Source organism: Thunnus maccoyii, chromosome 22 (genome assembly GCF_910596095.1).
Source record: "Thunnus maccoyii chromosome 22, fThuMac1.1, whole genome shotgun sequence".
Classification (NCBI taxonomy): Eukaryota; Metazoa; Chordata; class Actinopteri; order Scombriformes; family Scombridae; genus Thunnus; species Thunnus maccoyii.
The window spans coordinates 17,333,317-17,353,047 of NC_056554.1; the positions used below are offsets into that span (position 1 = coordinate 17,333,317).

The 19,731-nt window shown below is 35.4% G+C and overlaps 1 protein-coding gene across 1 annotated transcript; it reads left to right on the top strand.

Annotated features, from left to right (window-relative positions):
* Nucleotides 1-15,286: 15,286 nt before the first annotated feature.
* Nucleotides 15,287-17,927, top strand: LOC121889925 (GTPase IMAP family member 7-like). The gene is made up of 3 exons (XM_042402159.1): nucleotides 15,287-15,293; nucleotides 16,324-17,185; nucleotides 17,912-17,927. The coding sequence occupies exons 1-3, from the start codon at nucleotides 15,287-15,289 to the stop codon at nucleotides 17,925-17,927; spliced, it is 885 nt and encodes a 294-aa protein (XP_042258093.1).
* The last annotated feature ends 1,804 nt before the right edge of the window (nucleotides 17,928-19,731 follow it).

A 19,731-nucleotide genomic window follows, 5' to 3' on the forward strand; every position in this document is an offset into this window, starting at 1 on the left:
TCAACAAATTCTTCATATGTTTTCAAGTGTCTCATTTTTTCATTTAATCATTTACATTCATCCCATCAGCTGAGTGACTCACAAAGAAGAAAAAAACAGATGCACTCAATTAGTGTTATTTTAAGAATTAATTAATTTAATTGTAGTTGCATAACAATAGTCAATTTCAACTGCTTTGACATGCAAAATGTCAGCCTCAGCAATGCTACAGGTGGATGGACAATCACACACAAGAATTATCACTTAACTACAATATTGCCCATTTTGACCAGACACACTGAGTAGGTTTGTACAGTTTATTTTATGCTTGAAGTTACTATAGTGTAAAATTCAGATTTTACATATATAAAATTTAATGATGTTGGGTCAGAAGCAATGATTCAACTCGACTGATTGCAGAGGCAGTGTCATGCTCAACTTCCTGCTTTACCTTGTAATCCTTTCTTACATTGCCACTTTGTGAGTCAGAGTATCATATCTGAAGAAATGGAACGAGGAAATAAACAAAATGAATGAAAACAAAAAGGCTGCAAAAACCTGACTTCATACTGTACATTTCAATGAATAAACATGAATGGAGCTTTCTGAATTAAAAACATGTATGAAAGATTGTAGGAATGTGAAATATGAACATATATGGAACTTAATGGAAGAGAAACATTCTTGTATTAAAACGGAAATAAATATAGTTTTTACCACAAAGCCACAAGTACATGTTTACAAATCTCTAAATGAATTTAATAAAACAATGCATGTTCACAAGTTTGAGTTCACTTGCGCAAAAGATTAAGTCAGAACAGAAATCTATGAATATTAATATATATATGAAATAAAATACAGTGGTAGCACAAGTCAGTAGTTTCCATCATACATATCTAAGTTAAAACATGAGTACTGTATATATTATATAAGAAGTAAAATTTTCCCTTTTTTTTCTTTAATTTTCAGAATGATCCCTTCACTGTGCATCATTTTGTGTGGGATTAACCTTTTGAAATAACACATTTCAAGGTGAAATTATTTCCTATATATTGTGCTCCTGAACAGAAATCTATAAATATTTGTACATTTGGAAATAAATATGAGAAATTACAAAACAATCTGTCCTATATCATGACATATTTTGTGTTATGTAGCTATTTGCGGTAACATATTGTCATTATTGGTGCTTATTTTGTAGTATATTATTGCCTGTGTAATCTACTTGCATAAAAACAAGTGCAGTACGTGTTCATCAGCCTGCAGCCAGGAAACAAGTTAGACAGGTATAAAAAAACAATGCAAGACTCAACTCGGAGCAAGTTAACAAGCAAAAAGACTCACAGTGAGGACGTCTCACAGATCTGAAGACTCTGTATTTGACAACATGGAAGGTAAGTTTATTTATCTATTTATTTCAGCTATTATGTTAACAATGAGGACTAAACTTTAGGCCAAATGCTTCAATTTAAAGCTAAATTCTTCCAATGAAAGAAACTCATAATTCCCAACTGATCCATCCATCCATTCCTGCTCCGTGAACTGATGGTAAATGTTTTTGAAAAAATGTTTAAGCTATTATTTATTATATTTCACTAAGATAAAACAAACTCTGACACTTTAAATCTTATATCTTATCTTATCAGGTTTAACACAGCATAGATGTTAAATATCATGTATTCTCCTTATAAGATCTGACTTGTTACATTTCATTTTAGTTTTCATTTTAAGGAGGTAGTTGGTAATACAGTAAAAACTATATTCAATGCTATTTATTATTCTTTTAAATATTTTCAATTTTATTTGTACAAATTTTTTTCTTTTTCTTCTTCTTCTTAATTTTCCTTTTCTTCACTAACTTTCTATATTCTTATTTTTAGTTCCTATACATGGCGGTATCCATCAGATAATCCCAGAATTATTAGAGTTAAGAGGTTACTAATGTCAGTTAACTCAGGTCCCTTACAAATGAATTTATTATCAAACACAAAATAGGAAACTGTGAATTTCACAGTACAGTGGAAAACGCTTATAGTGATCACGTCTGTCCAGGTGAAATTGATCATTGTAAGCAGATGATTATTATAACTGATTTTTAATTTAATTACCATCTAATTGACATTACGATTCAATGTGCATGCACCACCTGCCCCAGGTAGCCGTAACCCTGTACAACCCTGCAATAAGGGAAGACAAAAACATAATTAAGAAGAGGGGTGGACATTTCTCTTGGTTTGATAACGTTAAAAGTAAAGTTAGCTTTGCTGACGGCTTCCCAACTCATACTCATAGAAAAGAGAATGAGTGAGAGAGAAGCGATGGTCGAGCGAACTAGAGAGTGGATGAGGAGCGTCAGCAGTTGCAGCGAGAAAGCCAGTGAATGAGAGGAATAAAACGTTATTTTCTGATTGCTTCAGGGCGGTTACAAATAAACACCCACCTCCACACAACCCTGCGGAGGTGCACTGCAACACCTGATAATGGTGCCGCAGCTGCTATACACATCATACATGTACTATGGGAATAAAGTAAAAAGAAAATAGAATTACCGTAGTTTAATTTTTTCCCCCCATACACTGTAAGCGGACTACTTGATTACTAAGCAAATTATTTAAACAGCATTTGTATAGAAATGTTTCTGTCCCAATCTTTTTGATCCATACAAGTGGCTTCCACTGTACATGTCTACAAAATGACTGCTACTCCAAAGTATTATAACTCAACATTAGCTTTACTTTGATATTGAACATAATAATGCAGTTGATTGGCTTGTTAGAGTCTTTATAGAGTTATAAAGCATTTAAAGCAGAGCAGAGCTCTCCTACTTGTGTTTGAAGTGTTTCTGTAACTCAGCAAAAATTATTGTAGGAAAATCAATGAATGGGAAAAACACTTGGACAAGTTACTGATAGAAAGTAATTCTCTTTTAGGGCTGAACACAAGGAGGATTGTCAAGGAGGAGCTGGGAAGAGCAGCCTGGCTAACACCATATTTGGAGAGGCCACATTCAAAATAAACCATTTTAATGACTTGAAAACACATTTTTCCGAAGCAGAAACCAAATCTGTCAATGGAAGAAGCATCACCTTGATCGACACTCCTGGTTTCTTTGACCCAGGCAGGTCTGAGGAGGACATGAAGCCTGAGATGGTGAGGTGTATCACTGAGTGTGCTCCTGGGCCTCATGCTTTTCTCATTGTGCTTAAAGTGGAGAAATTCACCAAGCAGGAGAAAGCTGTCATCACAAAAATGTGTGAATATTTCTCTGAAGATGCTTTCAAATATGCTGCAGTTGTCTTAACCCAGGGTGACCAGCTCCCAGAAGGGATGAAGATTGAGGAGTTTGTCAGTGAAAGTGAGCATATGAGTGATCTGGTGAAGAAGTGCGGCGGCCGGTGCCACGTTGTTGATAATAAATACTGGAAGATCAAACAGCAGGATGAATACAGGAGCAACCAGTTCCAGGTGGCAGAGCTACTCAACACCATAGAAGAGATAGTGATGGAAAACAATGGAGGCTACTACACCAATAAGATGCTGCAAACAGTGGAGAGAGAAATACAGAAAGAGGAAAAGCGCATCAGACTGTCATCAGGAAACATGACACAGGAAGAGATCAGACAGCAGGCTAAAAGCAGAGCCCTTGAGAAGTGTTTGAACAAAGCATCACGGACATGGATTAGAGGTTTTGTAGGTTTGGCGATCATTGCTGGATTACTTGCAACTGTCTCAGCTATGTTGATCAAGTCAAAATTTATGAAGGTATTAACCGAGGTATACCACTATTTGATGAAAAGTAATAGCAACACCACTAGCAACAGTGGTAGAAGAACAAATAGCTGAGACAGCAAGAGTGTCTCCACTAGTCAGTGCAATAGAAAAGGTAGTTTAGGTGGCAATCACACCTTAGACGGCAATACAGAAGACATTTGATGCTGTCATGAACAAACTTTATGATTTGTATGAGAGAACAAATACTCCTTGGAACCCATTTGAATGAACATTGAAGCAGAATCCAGCAGATGTTAATTTTGTGACTTGATGGAAATCCCAGTGTCTATAAATAAGAAGTTAATCCAGCAGTAATCAAAGTTTTAATTTATCTAGCTAAACATCACATCAGGTTCCACTTCAACCTGTTTCTCTGGAAACTGTCATTCATGCATTTATTACTGAACAACCTGTCTTATCTTCTGTAATGTCTTGTTTACTGTAAGCAAACATGGCACAAGTTTTGATCTGAAATCTGAAAGTGGTTGTTGGGACATGGACTTTATATGACTTTGTGGTGTTTTATGATGATGATTTGCTTTTCACCTGTTTTGTTTTGTGCTTGTAGATTAAGTGTTTGTTGCCCAGTTCTAAATGTCTTGTGCAACAATAAAACAGCTAATTGGTCACCTGTCTATTCATTTTCTTTCTTTTTTTATGAAACCACATAAAAAGTTAAAGGACACAGCTGAAGATATACTCTCTATATATTGTTTGTCAGTAAATAGCCTGATATAGTTCATTCATCTTGGGATGTTGCCAATAGAAACAAATAAAATTTCTTTCATCTTGTTCTGTCTCACCCAGAGATAAAACACTCCACCCTAAAAAGGTATGGAAAGATGCAGCTGCCATCTCTTCCTCTTTGACAGTTATATGAATGTTTTTCACTATATGAATGTAAAATGCACTCATAACACTGAGTATTTAATCACATTCAGTGCAGGGAAATAAGGAGCTTTGAAGGGCAGTAAATGCCTTAATTATTGTAAGAAACCCAAATAATTTCTATTGTAGCTGCATTTACTTGTTGTCAATACTTATTTTATACACTGGGCACAATTTGCATAATAATATCTGAGTCACAATCTGTCATCTGCAGAGTCAGTGTGTCATAATTATCTATCTTGCTTCAACCTGTTTCTTTGGAAACTGTCATTCACATATTTATTACTGTACATCCTGTCTTATCGCCTGTAATGTCCTGTTTACTGCCATTAGTTTAAAAAGAGAAAGAAAGAAAAAAGAAGATTAATTCTTTCTTGTTTTCAGCTTGTTCAAAATAGTGTTGCTAGGATTTAACATGGACCATTTTTCACTGATCACTGTATCCTGACAGTTGCTTTCATTTTCCTTTACAATTGATTTTCAAAATGTATTCATTACTTTTAAAGCTCTAACAGGTTATATTGCTGAACTGTTAACACCCAATGTCACCAACCAACCATGCAATTCACAAATATTTTCCGCTTAGTCTTCTTTTAGTTGTATTTATTTTACCTGTTTTGATACATTGTCATTTTATAGCATTTAGTCAGACAAATTAATGATTTCAAGACGATTTTAAATAGAAGTTGAAAATAGAATCAGTTGAAAAGTTTTTGTTTTTATATGTTCACCATAACATCCAAAAATAAAACACCATTGCATTACATTGAACATCAATTTGATGATACATTATTTTCATGTGTGATATTGATTTTCAAGCATATTGCTGAGCCTTACAGCCTCATGTTTACAGGACAGTAGACACAGGATAATGTGATCATCAGGTCTGGTTTTGGAAATGTGGGTGTAGCAAAGAATTATATTTGGTAAATATATATATATTTTTTTATGCCCTTATTGTTTTTCATTCTTACATGTTTTATATTATCCAGTATATGTAGTGAAACATTATGACTATAATACTTTTGGCTATAATGAGGCCTGCATCAGGCACTCATATGAAAGAAGTGAATCATGGGATAGTCATCTCTCCAGTTGTTCAGGTACCGCTGACAAACCAGTCAAACTGGCAGGAAATGGTCATACAATCAAACCACAGCTAGAGAACAGGAGGAAAATTATGCAGCAAGGACATCGAGCAGTCAGGATAACTCAACACATTATGTTTTATGGTTTGACAATGCTGTGGTTAGTGCTGGTAGTGAAACTAACAAGTGAACTTGCAGAGTCCCCACACTTGCTACGGAGGGCAGGGAAGTAAAATCAATGATCAATAAATACAAACAATGTCAATTTCCTCTCATGGAGCTGACATGAAAACTATTTTGGTTCAGTAAATTTCTGCTGTCAGCCAACCTGATGAAGGCAGTTTGTCTGGCCGCTGTCCTCTCAGCTCCCCAGCAGCTGCTGCTGACAGACAGTTGCTTCTCTGAACAGAGACGCTGAACGCAGGTTGGAGTCCGTGTGGATTTAACAGATAGAACGCCACCACTTATGTCTTGCTTTCTAGTGAATTCCCAGTTAAGTGTAATTCTTGCAGATGAAATGTGCAGGTTTTGTGTTCAGGGGGTTGGTAAACTTGGAATTCTTGTGCAGAGAGGGAATTTTGAGAAAATCTGTTGAAACTAGATGCTGTTAACACAGTAGTGATTATGAATAAGACAATTATCAAGTTATTCTGATTAAAATGCTCACAAAAATTTGGAACATGTATGCTGCAGTGTGACTTTTAATGCTTCCACTCTCAAAGTGACTTGTTCCTTTTTTAATAGGCTAAGATGTCACAGACAAGATGTAATTCTGTATTAATTAAATTAATAAAATTCTGTAGGAGGTTGGAAACAAACGACATGTTTGAGAGTGTGTTTATGCAAGTGGGGGGCTTGAAAATATTTTTACCCACAAAAAGGGACCCAGCAGAAAAAGTTAGGGACCAACTGATTTAGAGCATGAATAGGTTTGGGAACATTTATGTCTTCCACCATTGTGAAATACTTAAAAGTTTAGAACAAGCATTTTAAATCTGCAGGCCAGGAGGGACATCTTTATCAACTATTTGGATTTGAAATCATCAGCAACAACAGTTTGAACTCTAAGAGGGATATTAGTTAGTTCAGTTTTTTGTTATTTAACATGGGCCATGCACAACATAACCGTTGGGCCAGAGTTAGCTATATAGCTAATTTACACCTGTGGTCCCTGGGCAGGAAAATATAAAAAACAATACAGTTCAATACAAACAATTAAGAACAATACAATTAGCAAAACTTACAAACAGTGCAACACATATAAAACAACATCATACAAAATATACATTACATACTCTTCATGTTGGAAAACAGTTGGTTCCATACAAAGGTTTAGATCAGAAATCACATGATTGGCTCATCTTGAGCCATGTTTTAAGTGTTGTTTTAAAAGTACTGAGGCTTATGCATTCTCTGATATGGGTGTCATGAAATGCGGAGCAGGTAGAGCCCAAACGCAGAGACTCGGCAGGCACAAGGAAATGAATAATCTATTTATTGAACACAGGAACAGCAAACAGGAGTGCAAGCATTCAACTAAACCAAACAAATGATCCAACAAGACTTAACTGAAAAACAGGTCTAACATACGAACTAAACTAATCAGACAACAAGGAACAAGTGGTGAGACACAGGGGCAGGCTGGGAGCTGATAAGCTGGGAAGACACTGGGAGCAGGGCAGTGCTGACGAGACTTAAGATTCAAGATTCAAGATTTAGTTTATTGTCATTTTCTTGTGTATTTGCGTACACAAAAAAGATGAAATGATGTTCCTCCTAGCCCACAGCAGTGCAACAACAGAAAGTTTAAAGAAAGTACATATCTCAGTTGGATGTAGACAGCTCTTGCATGTCAACAAGTAACGAGCACTGATGGGGAAGTGAAATAATCCATTTTGCTGTCCAGAGAACATTAGGCAGCATAATTGTTGGAACTGCCAGTTTGTATGGGTTAACAGTTAGCCTTGCTTGCACTCCTCCATGCTTGCCCAGCTTCCGCGTCCTGTTGCACTGACTTTGATTTTTCCTTTCCAGTGCAGCTCCAGGCAAGTCCATGGTCTCCTTTGGGCCCACTGGGCAAAGCAGACAAAGCACACTCAGCTGATTTAGCTCCCAGCCAGTATTTTGTATAGCCAACGTCTTTGTTACAAATGTCCAGAACAAACTGATGATCATAGACATATTTCCCTCACACTCCACGTGATGACACAGACGTAGACGTAGACATGGACAGAGACACTGCATAGTTGGAACTAGGAGAGGACGCTGCAAATGTTGTTGTGCAGTCATCACAAATGTCAGGACAAAGGTTAACTACAATAAGCAATAATATCTCAAGGGGTCCTTCAATACAATACTACCTAATCTATCCATCCTCCACTCAGTCCAGACTTAACATCACAGGGAAAAAGCTGAGGGTCTCTGGTGGACTGATGGAGAATGGCAACAAGGGACACAGAGTCAGACTGCGGACAGAGCCATAACAGTGGGTGGGAATTGAGTTCCACTTATCTGCTGCTCTGACTGAAAATGCTGATTATCCAAAAGTTTTCCTAAATTTAGCCAAGCAGTCACCTCTTGCTCATGCCCTGGTCTCCCTAGCATTGTTCCTGCAGAATGACACACATTGTTTAAGTAGTGGTGGTGCAAGATCATGAATTAATTTATACATCAGACACATATCTGCAAAACAAAGAGAACTGTCAAAAGTCAATAAATAATACTTTTGAATGATGATACAATGGTGGTAGAAGAAGAAGGAAGAGTGTATAATGGTTTTAGCTTAGTCACTCCTGCCTGGGACCAGCTTGTAGCACAATAGGATAAGTGCAAGAAAATCATTGAGTGCATAAAGAGCTTAGCAGTGGCTAGAGGCAGTTAGTGCCTATTATGTCAAAAATTCATTAAGCTAGCTCTGACATGACATGACATGATATGAGATGAGATGAGATGAGATGAGATGAGATGAGATGAGATGAGATGAGATGAGATGAGATGATATTATTTGAACAAGCTGAAAGCAGAAACTTCAAAACCCACAGAGAGCAACTTTTTTTTTACCAGAATTTTGTGATCAACAATATCAAAAACATTGGACAGATTTACAAAGAATGCAGCACAGTGCTGCTTTTTATCAAGTGAGTGAATGATGTCATATTGTTCATATAAATCAATATCAAGATTTTGTTTCCTGGACAAAAGAATGTTCTGTTTGACAACCAGCTGATTAAAACTGTCGGTCTATCATCAAAAAGGATCCATGCACAATTGGTGAAACTGCACATTGCAGTGGTTCAAATTTTGAGAAGCACATAGACCTGGTTTGTGTTTCATACCTCATCTTTATTTGCTGATACATATCACAACACGTTAAAATAACATTCCAGTCTACTACAGTTTCATTCACAGACAAAACATTCTAAAAAGGTATGAAAATGAATGAATGAATGTAATTTGCAAGATGTAAGAAGCAATGTTTGAAAACCTGTTTGACATTTCAGCAAGTCAGACATATTCTAAGTCAAGCAATAATCAACATACCTGTTGTCAAATCTGATCAAAATCCTGCTTTACAAGTACAAGTGCTTTACTAGCTATATTTTAAGGTCTAAACATGTGCTACAGAGAAATAAAACCAAACATAATGACAAGCTTGCTTTTATAATTGTGTGTAAATTATAAAAGAGAACCACTATCTATAATTGTATTATTGAATCTCTGACCACAAAATTACCTTTGCTGATTGAAAAGCAGCATTCAGAGTTTACTGTCAACAGTAGTTGAAACATCAAGGCCACACCTCTAAAAGAGGTGCAGCCCTCACTGAAACTGGTATATAAATCATTCATTTTTTCAGGATAGTAACTTGTTGCTGGTTGTTCATCGTAGTGTGTTGACACAGAAACTCACTAGAATCAAAGCAAAGAAATAGACCAGATTCAATTTCAAGACATTTTCACTCCAATTTCTTTTTTAACATCATGGAAGGTGAGTTTACAACTTATTTCAGTTATTCTGTGTAGATCTGTGTTCCTCTGAGCATCATATTAATCTGCCACAAGGAAAAAATAATCTCCAGATGGCTGTCATAAAATGTTAAAGACATCAAATAAAATTACTAATAGTACATGAAATTTATCCAAACATTATTGACTTAAAATGTATTAAATGACTGAAAACACTAAGTAATTGCATATTTAAAATATAAACTGTCAAACATGTAAAATGAATAACAAAGCCATGATAAGATAATTAGATAAATTACTTTCTGTATCACCTTTATGGAAACATACTTGCAGTTATGTAGCAGAGTCAGGCAACTGTCATTCTGTACTTTTTTTCTTTACTGACATTGTGCACTGTGAGATAAGGTTCTCTAATCCATCAGACCCCCAAACAATAATGTCACATGCAGACATTTAACTACAAGTTTTACTTTCAAACCTTATACCTAAATTATCCTGAGAATGTTCCCTTCAACTACACATAAAAACAACCTATTACTGTTAAAATTTGGATACAATCAAAATGTCATTAAGTGGGAGCTTTGCCTGGTTTGACTTTCTGAAAATAAGAGAAGCCACAGCAATAGCAGGACAATAGTACAACAACTCTCACTGTAATGTAATGTGCTGCAGTCACAGTGGTTCTTCCAGTTATGGAATAATCCATTAATCTGTAGTGCACGGAGGGAGTAGCACAATTACAATGATTTCTTTAAAAAAAAAAGTTATTTCTGGTTATAATTAGTTAGAATAACAACATGATTTTATATGTTTCATATCTAAACATCATAATAAATCTATAGCTGTTTGGATCCCTTTTAGTTTGGTGCTCCAGACAGTTTCCTACTTGTCTTACTTTAAGTCTGCCCCACAATGCACCTGATAAATAAGTGTAAAAGAGAAACATAGTCACACAGGCAGTCTCGTCATTTTAATTGTCACTCTGCAGTTGCTCTTTTCGACAACATGGACGGTGAGTTAATTCTTTTCACTTATGATATTTTGTTTGTTTTGAGCACAACACAGTTGTCTCATGAAGAATTTTAAACTGCAGTCAATTTTGTTTTAATCAAAAGTTTTGACTGTATATACAGTTTTAACACCTGAGATGCATCACTACGCATTTAAAAAATGTATCTATGAACAGCAGTGCTCTTAAACCTCACAGCTGTTTACAAAATTACACAATAAATCTGATTTGATTGTTGAGAAATGATCAGTTTTTATGTACAAGATGTTCTTCATTTTTAAACATTTTTCATTGTTTAATCATAAAAGATATTTCATATTCATAACTTATACAATCGATAATTCTTTAAATCTATCTTGTAAAATGTATCAATTATTCAAATGTACTGCATCTTAAAATCTAGTGAAAATATAAATATTTTCAACACAATATGTGTAAATTTGATGTCAGAGTAAAGAGTTTGAGGTGTAAATATATAAAAACTCTCCTTCTGGAAAAGAAGCATACCAATGTCTCTGCTTGGTCCTCTAATGTGATCAATGCAAATGTATCTTGGGGAGGATTTTCCCATCTGTTGCCCTTATTTACCCACATTATCTGCTCATACTAAAAAAATGAGTAGTTCACAACATCCAGCATAAAAGAAATTACATAATAATTTCTAAAAATACAGTGCTAGTGTACTTGTTAACTTCAGCTACTTTTCACATGTAGATAAAAACATTCAAACCAAAAATCAAGGATTCTACATGACCTCATTTACCAGTTATGACTGCAACCTAATTTAGAAAGTGGTGTCTCTCTTTATTGTGATTTTTACTAATGTTTGCATAAAGAATTATTCCACTCACAGTGTAATCTGAATAGTGATGCACAAAAACTAGCAAGAGCAATATGCATAATATTATTGATCCTGATTCATTATTCTTTTCTAAACTAAGACAGAAGAATTGTCCTGCTGGGAAAAACTGGAGCTGGGAAAAGCAGTGCGCTATGGGCCTCATGTTTTTCTTATTTTACTTAAAGTTTAGAATTTCACAGACCATGACAAGCAGGTTATTGACAAAATACGAAAGACTTTTTCTGAGTAGGCTTTCAAATATGCTGCAGTTGTCTTCATGCATGGTGACCAGCTCCCTGAAGGAATGAAAATTGAGGAGTTTATCCAACAGAATAAAGTTCTGAGTGATGTGGTGAAGAAGTACGGCGGCCGGTGCCACGTTGTTGATAATAAACACTGGAAGAACAACCAGTAGGATGAATACAGGAGCAACCAGTTCCAGGTGGCAGAGCTACTCAAAACCATAGACAAGATAGTGGATGAAAACAACGGAGACTGCTACACCACTGAGATGCTGCAAACAGTGGACAGAATGATTAAAAAGAATGGAAAGATCATGTCTCAAATTTTACATTTTTTTAGTTAGGTGATATTACCATAGGAGCAGTAGTAGGAGATTGTATAGGATATTTTGAAGCTGATCAAGAAGATTCAGTATGGGAGACAGCAGAGAACACTGCAAAGTCTGTTTGTGACAAAGCTCTACAAACATTTAAAATCACAAAAAAAGTAACAAAAAGCATCAGTAAAGTGAGGAGAAAAAGCCACTTCTGATCAACAGGTGAAATAAATTGACTGTTACAGTGTTCGTGTTACTATACTGTTCTATATAGTGCTTTTATGCAAACGCTTTACAATTTGCCTCTCATCCATCCATTCCCATTGTATGGAAACTATATTTGCTCCTAAAATTCTAATATCTACTAAATAGGCTTTAGTCACATACATTATGTGTCCATCCTGGATCAAAAATGAGGCGAGGCAGGGAAACACATGTAGAAGTTAGTTTCTGTTTCACTTGACACTCCTTGTGAAAAATATCTTACTGTAGTATATCTTCTTTTGCCAGATATTCTTACAAAAACAGAGCAAAAGTTTGACTTTTAAAAACATTCTATCAAGGGGTTTTAATATCTGGTAATGACTTTGATTTATTATTTCAAAATGTTGCTCTTTGAAACTAGATGTATATAAGAGTTCTTGAGAGAATAAATAATCTCTTGGAAACAAATGTTTTAAAGCTGTTTGTTATTCTGATTGTGCTTCAACTTTTTGACAATGATACAGGGGAAAAGTTTTGATCATGCAGTAAATTCTTGTTGTTATTATATAACCTCTTATTTTGTTGTTGTTTTGTCTTTGATTTTTTCAAAATTAAATGCTAATAGCTATACAATGAAACACTAACAATAAAATTGATCGTTATTAAAAATTGTTTCAGGTGTCTCTTTCCTCATAAAACCATGAGCCAAATCACAGAATTAAAACTGATGTTGAGCCACCAACAGTGACACAGACCACAGCTTAAATTTGCTATTTGATACTAATAAACAAATAAATAACAACAGCTTGTCCAAGCAAACCCATTCAAATGAATGGGAGGGCTGCTGTTTCACACACTGTGAAGTACCCTATAGGGTGCACTGTATTACAGAAAAACATGGTGAAGTGAAGAACATGAGATACTGTGCGCTATAAGATGCCCTTATGATGGAATATGGAGGAATATAAAGCACCCTTAAAAACATTTTGTAGTTGTTGTAGCTGAAATTATTCCATTCAATTGATTTCGGTAGAGTGCTACTAACTAGTTTGCTCAGCCTTTAGATTGTTATGTTGTCTTTGGGTCAGTACAGTCTAGGCTGTCAGTCACAACTGCATCAGTTGAGTGATAATTCTCCAAACTGAAGGTGATCAAGACCAAGCTTAGAAGCAGATGCGGAGAAAGAAGGCTCTCAGATCAGCTGTGAGATGGACATCCCAATTAACCATAATGAAGTCACTAACACTTACAAACACATGACCAAAATAATCCTCCTTTAATTCTACCAATCTTGCTTGTTTCCTTGACAAGACTGCTCAACACATATAATTCTCAAAATGTTAATAGTGATTATGTTTTTACTACAAATGTGTTTGAGAAATAAACATTTAAAATGAGGAGTTTGCAAAATAAATACAAAAGAACAAAAAGAAATTGACAGTAATATAAATATATTACACAAGGATAAAACAGACACATTAAGAAAAACAGATAACAGAAAAAAAAAACAGATAAACCAAACATTATGTCCAATCTGACTTGCAGTGAAGGTTTCCCAGTGGTTGCGACAGGTGACAATTTGATATACTAATACAAAGCCCAATCACTGTGTTAATATTAGTTGTCTTAACTACAACTACGTCATTCATCAGCTGTTTTACTGTGAGATACTGTACCAGCGATCTGAAATAACTGCTATCTGCGGAGAACATCTCTGAAAATGCACATGTGTTTATGTTCTTGTATTAATCACATTTGAGGACATAAATCACATAGTATTATTATGGGGACTTACTCTCCATTGGTGGCGTTTGATGTCCATCACTTGTGCGTCTCACTGAATAGATAAACATCCATTTTATCAGATGTCACAATCCACACTGACTGGAGTATTTTTTTCTCCTCTGTCATGTTTAGTGAAGGGTAATCTGCCCAGACAGCAGTTTCTAATCACACAACTATCCTGCTGTATGCTGTACATGAATAAAAATTTATTTATTTATTTGCCTCTATCATCTTCCCTGTCTTTTTCATCAAGGACCAGCGGCTCTACAGAGAGCAGGTTTTCCAAATAGGTTTTGGAAAAAATATTTTAGTCGTTCTTTTGTCTTGATAACAAAGTATCAATATTGAAAGATTTGAAAGAATGTAATGTGAGCAAATAAAGTTTTAGTTAAACCAATAAATATTTTATTTGAAAGCACATGTGATTTGTGATTTCATAATGTAGTTAAAAAGACAATTACAACATGCTATTGTTTGTTGTTCCATCTATCACCTTTATGGAAACATACTTGCAGTTATGTAGCAGACTCAGGCAACTGTCATTCTGTACTTTTTTTCTTTACTGACATTGTGCACTGTGAGATAAGGTTCTCTAATCCATCAGACCCCCAAACAATAATGTCACATGCAGACATTTAACTACAAGTTTTACTTTCAAACCTTGTACCTAAATTATCCTGAGAATGTTCCCTTCAACTACACATAAAAACAACCTATTACTGTTAACATTTGGATACAATCAAAATGTCATTAAGTGGGAGCTTTGCCTGGTTTGACTTTCTGAAAATAAGAGAAGCCACAGCAATAGCAGGACAATAGTACAACAACTCTCACTGTGATGTGATGTGCTGGGGTCAGTGGTTCTTGCGGTTATGGAACAGTCCATTAGTCTGTGGTGCACGGGGGAGTGGCACATTTACAATGATTTCTTAGAAAATGAAAAAAAATTTAAAAAAGTTATTTCTGGCTATAATGTTAGAATAGCAACATCATTTTATATGTTTCATATCTAAACATCATAATAAATCTGTAGCGGTTTGGATCCCTTTTAGTTCGGTGCTCCAGACAGTTGCCTACTAGTCTTACCTTAAGTTTGCCCCACAATGCTCCTGATAAATAAATGTAAAAGAGAAACATAGTCACACAGGAAGTCTTGTCATTTTCATTGTCACTCTGCAGTTACTCTTTTTCGACAAGATGGACGGTGAGTTAATTCTTTTCACTTATGATTTTTTTTTTTGTTCTGAGCGCAACACAGTTGTCTCATGAAGAATTTTAAACTGCAGTAATTTTTGTTTTAATAAAAAGTTTTGACTGTGTATACAGTTTTAACATCTGAGATGCATCACTATGCATTTAAAAAAATATATCTGTGAGCAGTTGTGCTCTTAAACCTCACAGCTGTTTACGAAATTCCACAATACATCAATTTTGATTGTTGAGAAATTACCAGTTTTGATGCACGAGATGTTCTTGCATTTTTTATTTATTATTATATTATTATTTTATTTTTAATCATAAAAGATATTTCATATTCATACATTATACAATCAATTATTCTCAAAATCTATCTTGTAAAATGTATCAATTATTAAAATTTACTGCAGCTTAAAATCAAGTGAAAATATAAATATTATCAACAAAATATGTCTAAATTTGGGACATGACAAAGTCGAGAGTTTGAGGTGTAAAGATATAAAAACTCTCCTTCTGGAAAAGAAACATACTAATGTCTCCTCCTCTGCTTGGTTTTCTAATGTGATCAATGCAAATGTATCTCAGGGAGGGCACTGGGTGTTTACCTCTCTGAAATGCAATGACATGGAGCACTTTTAACAAGTGTTTTTACCATCTGTTGCCTTTATTTACCCACATTATCTGCACAAACCAAATAAATGGTTATTTCAAAAGGTACAGCATAAAGCCAAGCAATTACATAAAATTTTCTAAAAATACAGTGCTAGTGTGCTTGTTAACCTCAGCTACTTTTCACATGTGGATAAAAACATTCAAATCAAAATCAAGGGTTCTACATGACCTCATTTACCAGTTATGACTGCAACCTAAGTTAGGAAGTGTTGTCCCTCTTGAATGTGATTTTCACTAATGTGTGCATAAAGTATTATTCCTATAACTGACATATATATAACAGTGTAATCTGAATAGTGATGCACAAAAACAAGTAAGAGCAATATATACAATATTACTGATCCTGATTCATTGTTCTTTTCTAGACTCAGAAATAAGAATTGTCCTGCTGGGAAAAACTGGAGCTGGGAAAAGCAGTTTAGCCAACACCATATTCGGAGAGGAGGTCTTCAAGATAGATGATTCTCCAAACGCTGGAACAAGTCAATGTGCAAAAGAAACCAGATCTGTCAATGGAAGAAGCATCACTTGGATCGACACTCCTGGTTTCTTTGACCCACACAAGTCTGAGGAGGAGCTGAGGGATGAGATAGTGAAGTGTATCATAGAGTGTGCTCCTGGGCCTCATGTTTTTCTCATTTTACTTAAAGTTGAGAAATTCACACCTCACGAGAAGCAAGTTATTGACGAAATACGAAAGTCTTTTTCTGAGGAGGCCTTCAAATACACTGCAGTTGTTTTCACTCATGGTGACCAGCTCACTGAAGGAAAGAAAATTGAGGAGTTTGTCAAAGACAGTAAAGGTCTGAGAGATCTGGTGCAGAAGTGTGGCGGCCGATGCCACGTCGTTGATAATAAACACTGGAAGGACAACCAGCAGGATGAGTACAGGAGAAACCCGTTCCAGGTGGCAGAGCTACTTAAAACCATAGACAAGATAGTGATGGAAAACAATGGAAGCTACTACACCAATAAGATGCTGCAAACAGTGAAGAAAGAAATACAGCAAGAGGAGAAGAGAATTAAACTGTTGCCAGTGACAATATCAGAGCAAGAGATCACAAAGCAGGCCAAAGTCAATGTCTTAAAGAAGTTTTCGATCAGACTGGCAGGTACTGCAACAGGAGTATTGTTGGGAGCTTTGCTTGGTGTGCCAGGAATGATTATTGTAGTTATCAAAGCCTTGATGACAATGCAACCCACAGCAGCAGTAGCAGCAGAGGCTGCAGTGGGAGCAGCAGGAGGAGCAGCAGTAACAACTGGATTAGGTATAGCTGCAGGAGTTGCTGCAGGAGTTGCTGTTACAGTAGGAGCAGTAGTAGGAGGTTGTATGGGATATTGTGAAGCTGATAAAGCAGACTCAGTAGGAGAGGCAGTAAGGAACACAGCAAAGGCTGTTTGTGATGAAAATCTACAAAAAAATTTTAAAATACAATTGAACAAAAAGTATCAGTAAAGTGAGGCGAAAGAGTCACTTCTGACAAACTGGTGAAATAAATTGACTGTTATTGTGTTCTTGTTACTACACTGTTATATATAGTGCTTTTATTCAAAAGCTTTACAATTTTCCTCTCATCCACTTATTCCCATTGTATAGAAACTATATTTGCTCCTAAAATTCTAACATCTATTAAATAGGCTTTAGTCACATACAGTATGTATCCATTTTGGATCAAAAAGGCAGGGAAACAAATGCAGAAGTTAGTTTCTGTGCCACTTGACACTTGTCAACAATATCCTTCTGTAGTGTATCTTCTTTTGCCAGCTATTCTTACAAAAACACAGCAAACATTTGACTTTTAAAAGTATTCTATCAAATGTTTTTAATATCTGTCAATGACTTTGATTTGTTATTTCAAAATGTTGCTTATGAAACTAGATGTATATAAGAGTTCTTGAGAGAATCTTTAAGATTTTCATGAGCAATAACCCTCTTTGTGAAATTTTTTAAAGCTGTTTGTTATTCTGATTGTGCTTCAACTTTTTGCCAAAAATGGTTTGGTGATGTTTTTGTCATGAAATAAATTGTTATTGTTACTATATAACCTCTTATTTTGTTGTTTTTATTTTCAAAATATGCTAATAGCTATACAATGAAACAGTTCAACAATAAAATTGTTCATTAGTAAGAATTCTTTCAGGTGTCTCTTTCCTCATAAAACCATGCCACTGATTTTGAGCCTCCAACAGTGACACAGACCACAGCTTAAATTTGCTATTTGATACCAATAATATGGCATTCACGTTACAAAGTAATTTCAAATTCAGTTCAGTCTGGATGACGACTGCAGTTTTTTGCTGAGCTCCATGCAGTCTGCATGGCCCTGTACACTGCCCCCATTCAAATGAATGGGAGGGCTACTGTTTCACACATTGTGGAGTGCTCTATAGGGTGCACTGTATAGCAGAAAAATACTAAAGTGCCCTTCCAGTGAAGAGCATGATACTGTGCCGAGTCATTGAACATTTTGCAGATACAGTATGTTTGTGAACATGTCAGAAAATATATTGTAAACATTGTGCATACATGTTCAATCTGCATATTTTAATGGAATGCAATCCAGACGGCCTTACATGCTTTCTAAGGCAAAAAGGTTGCTGAGGGAGGTGCAGTTTAGCTATAAGGTTAAAAATGGTTGTCAAGGTCAGTGTAAGAATATGAGGACATCTGTCTGTTCCCAGAACACCTCAGCAATGAGTTTGCTCGCTGTCTTAAGAAAGAGGAAATAATGTTACCAATTAAGTAAATACTTTGTGTCTTCTCTGAAAAGAAATTAAGATCACAATCCTTTTTACCAAGAAATTTCACGACAGTCACCCCGACATTGAGAATTTGCATTGTTTTTTGTAATATGTATTTTACATATCATAAATGAAAATACTGCAAATACATTGTAACTATAAATAAATTATTGTTTCATATTGTTTCTCACACAAAGTCAAACCTTGTGTCATATTTAGATACACGATGCAACATAGATGCATGTTTATCAATAAACTGTGGACTCTTTCAGTCTATGATATGAAGTCACGTACAACATCACCTTTCACCCAGTAAACAAGTGAAACAGGAGACATAAATGAGGAACGATTACACCATTTTTCATCACATGTCAGAGTCTCAGCCCTCTGAGAGGAAGTGTTTACACAAAGCATCTGCCATAAATGTCAAACCACAATTTTACTTGTGCAGTCTTCTACAGTCGTTGTACAAATCAGAAATTTCCATCATGCATATCTAAGTTAAAATATGAGTACTGTATATTATGTAAGAGGTAAAATTTCTCCCTTTATTTCTTTAAGTTTCAGAATGTTCCCTTCACTGTGCATCATTTTGTGTGGCATTAACATTTAAAATAACACATTTCAAGGAGAAATTATTTCCTAAGTATTGTGTTCCTGAACATAAATCTATAAATATTAATACATATGGAAAAAAAATATGAGAAACTGTAAAACATTGTAATGCACTTGCATGAAAACAAATGCAGTTCATCAGTCTGCAGCCTGGAAACAAGTCAGACAAAAATAAAGCAGGGGGCAAGTAGGACGAAGAGAACAAGAGAAAAGACTCACAGTGAGGACGTCTCGCGGATCTGAAGAATTTTATGAACTGAACTCTGTCTGAACTCTGTCTGACAACATGGAAGGTAAGTTGAGTTGATTTATTTCAGCTGTTGTGTTAACAATGAGGACTAAACTTTAGGCCAAATACCTCCATTTAAAACTAAATTCCTCCAGTAAAAGAAACTCACAATTCCCAGCTTTATTAA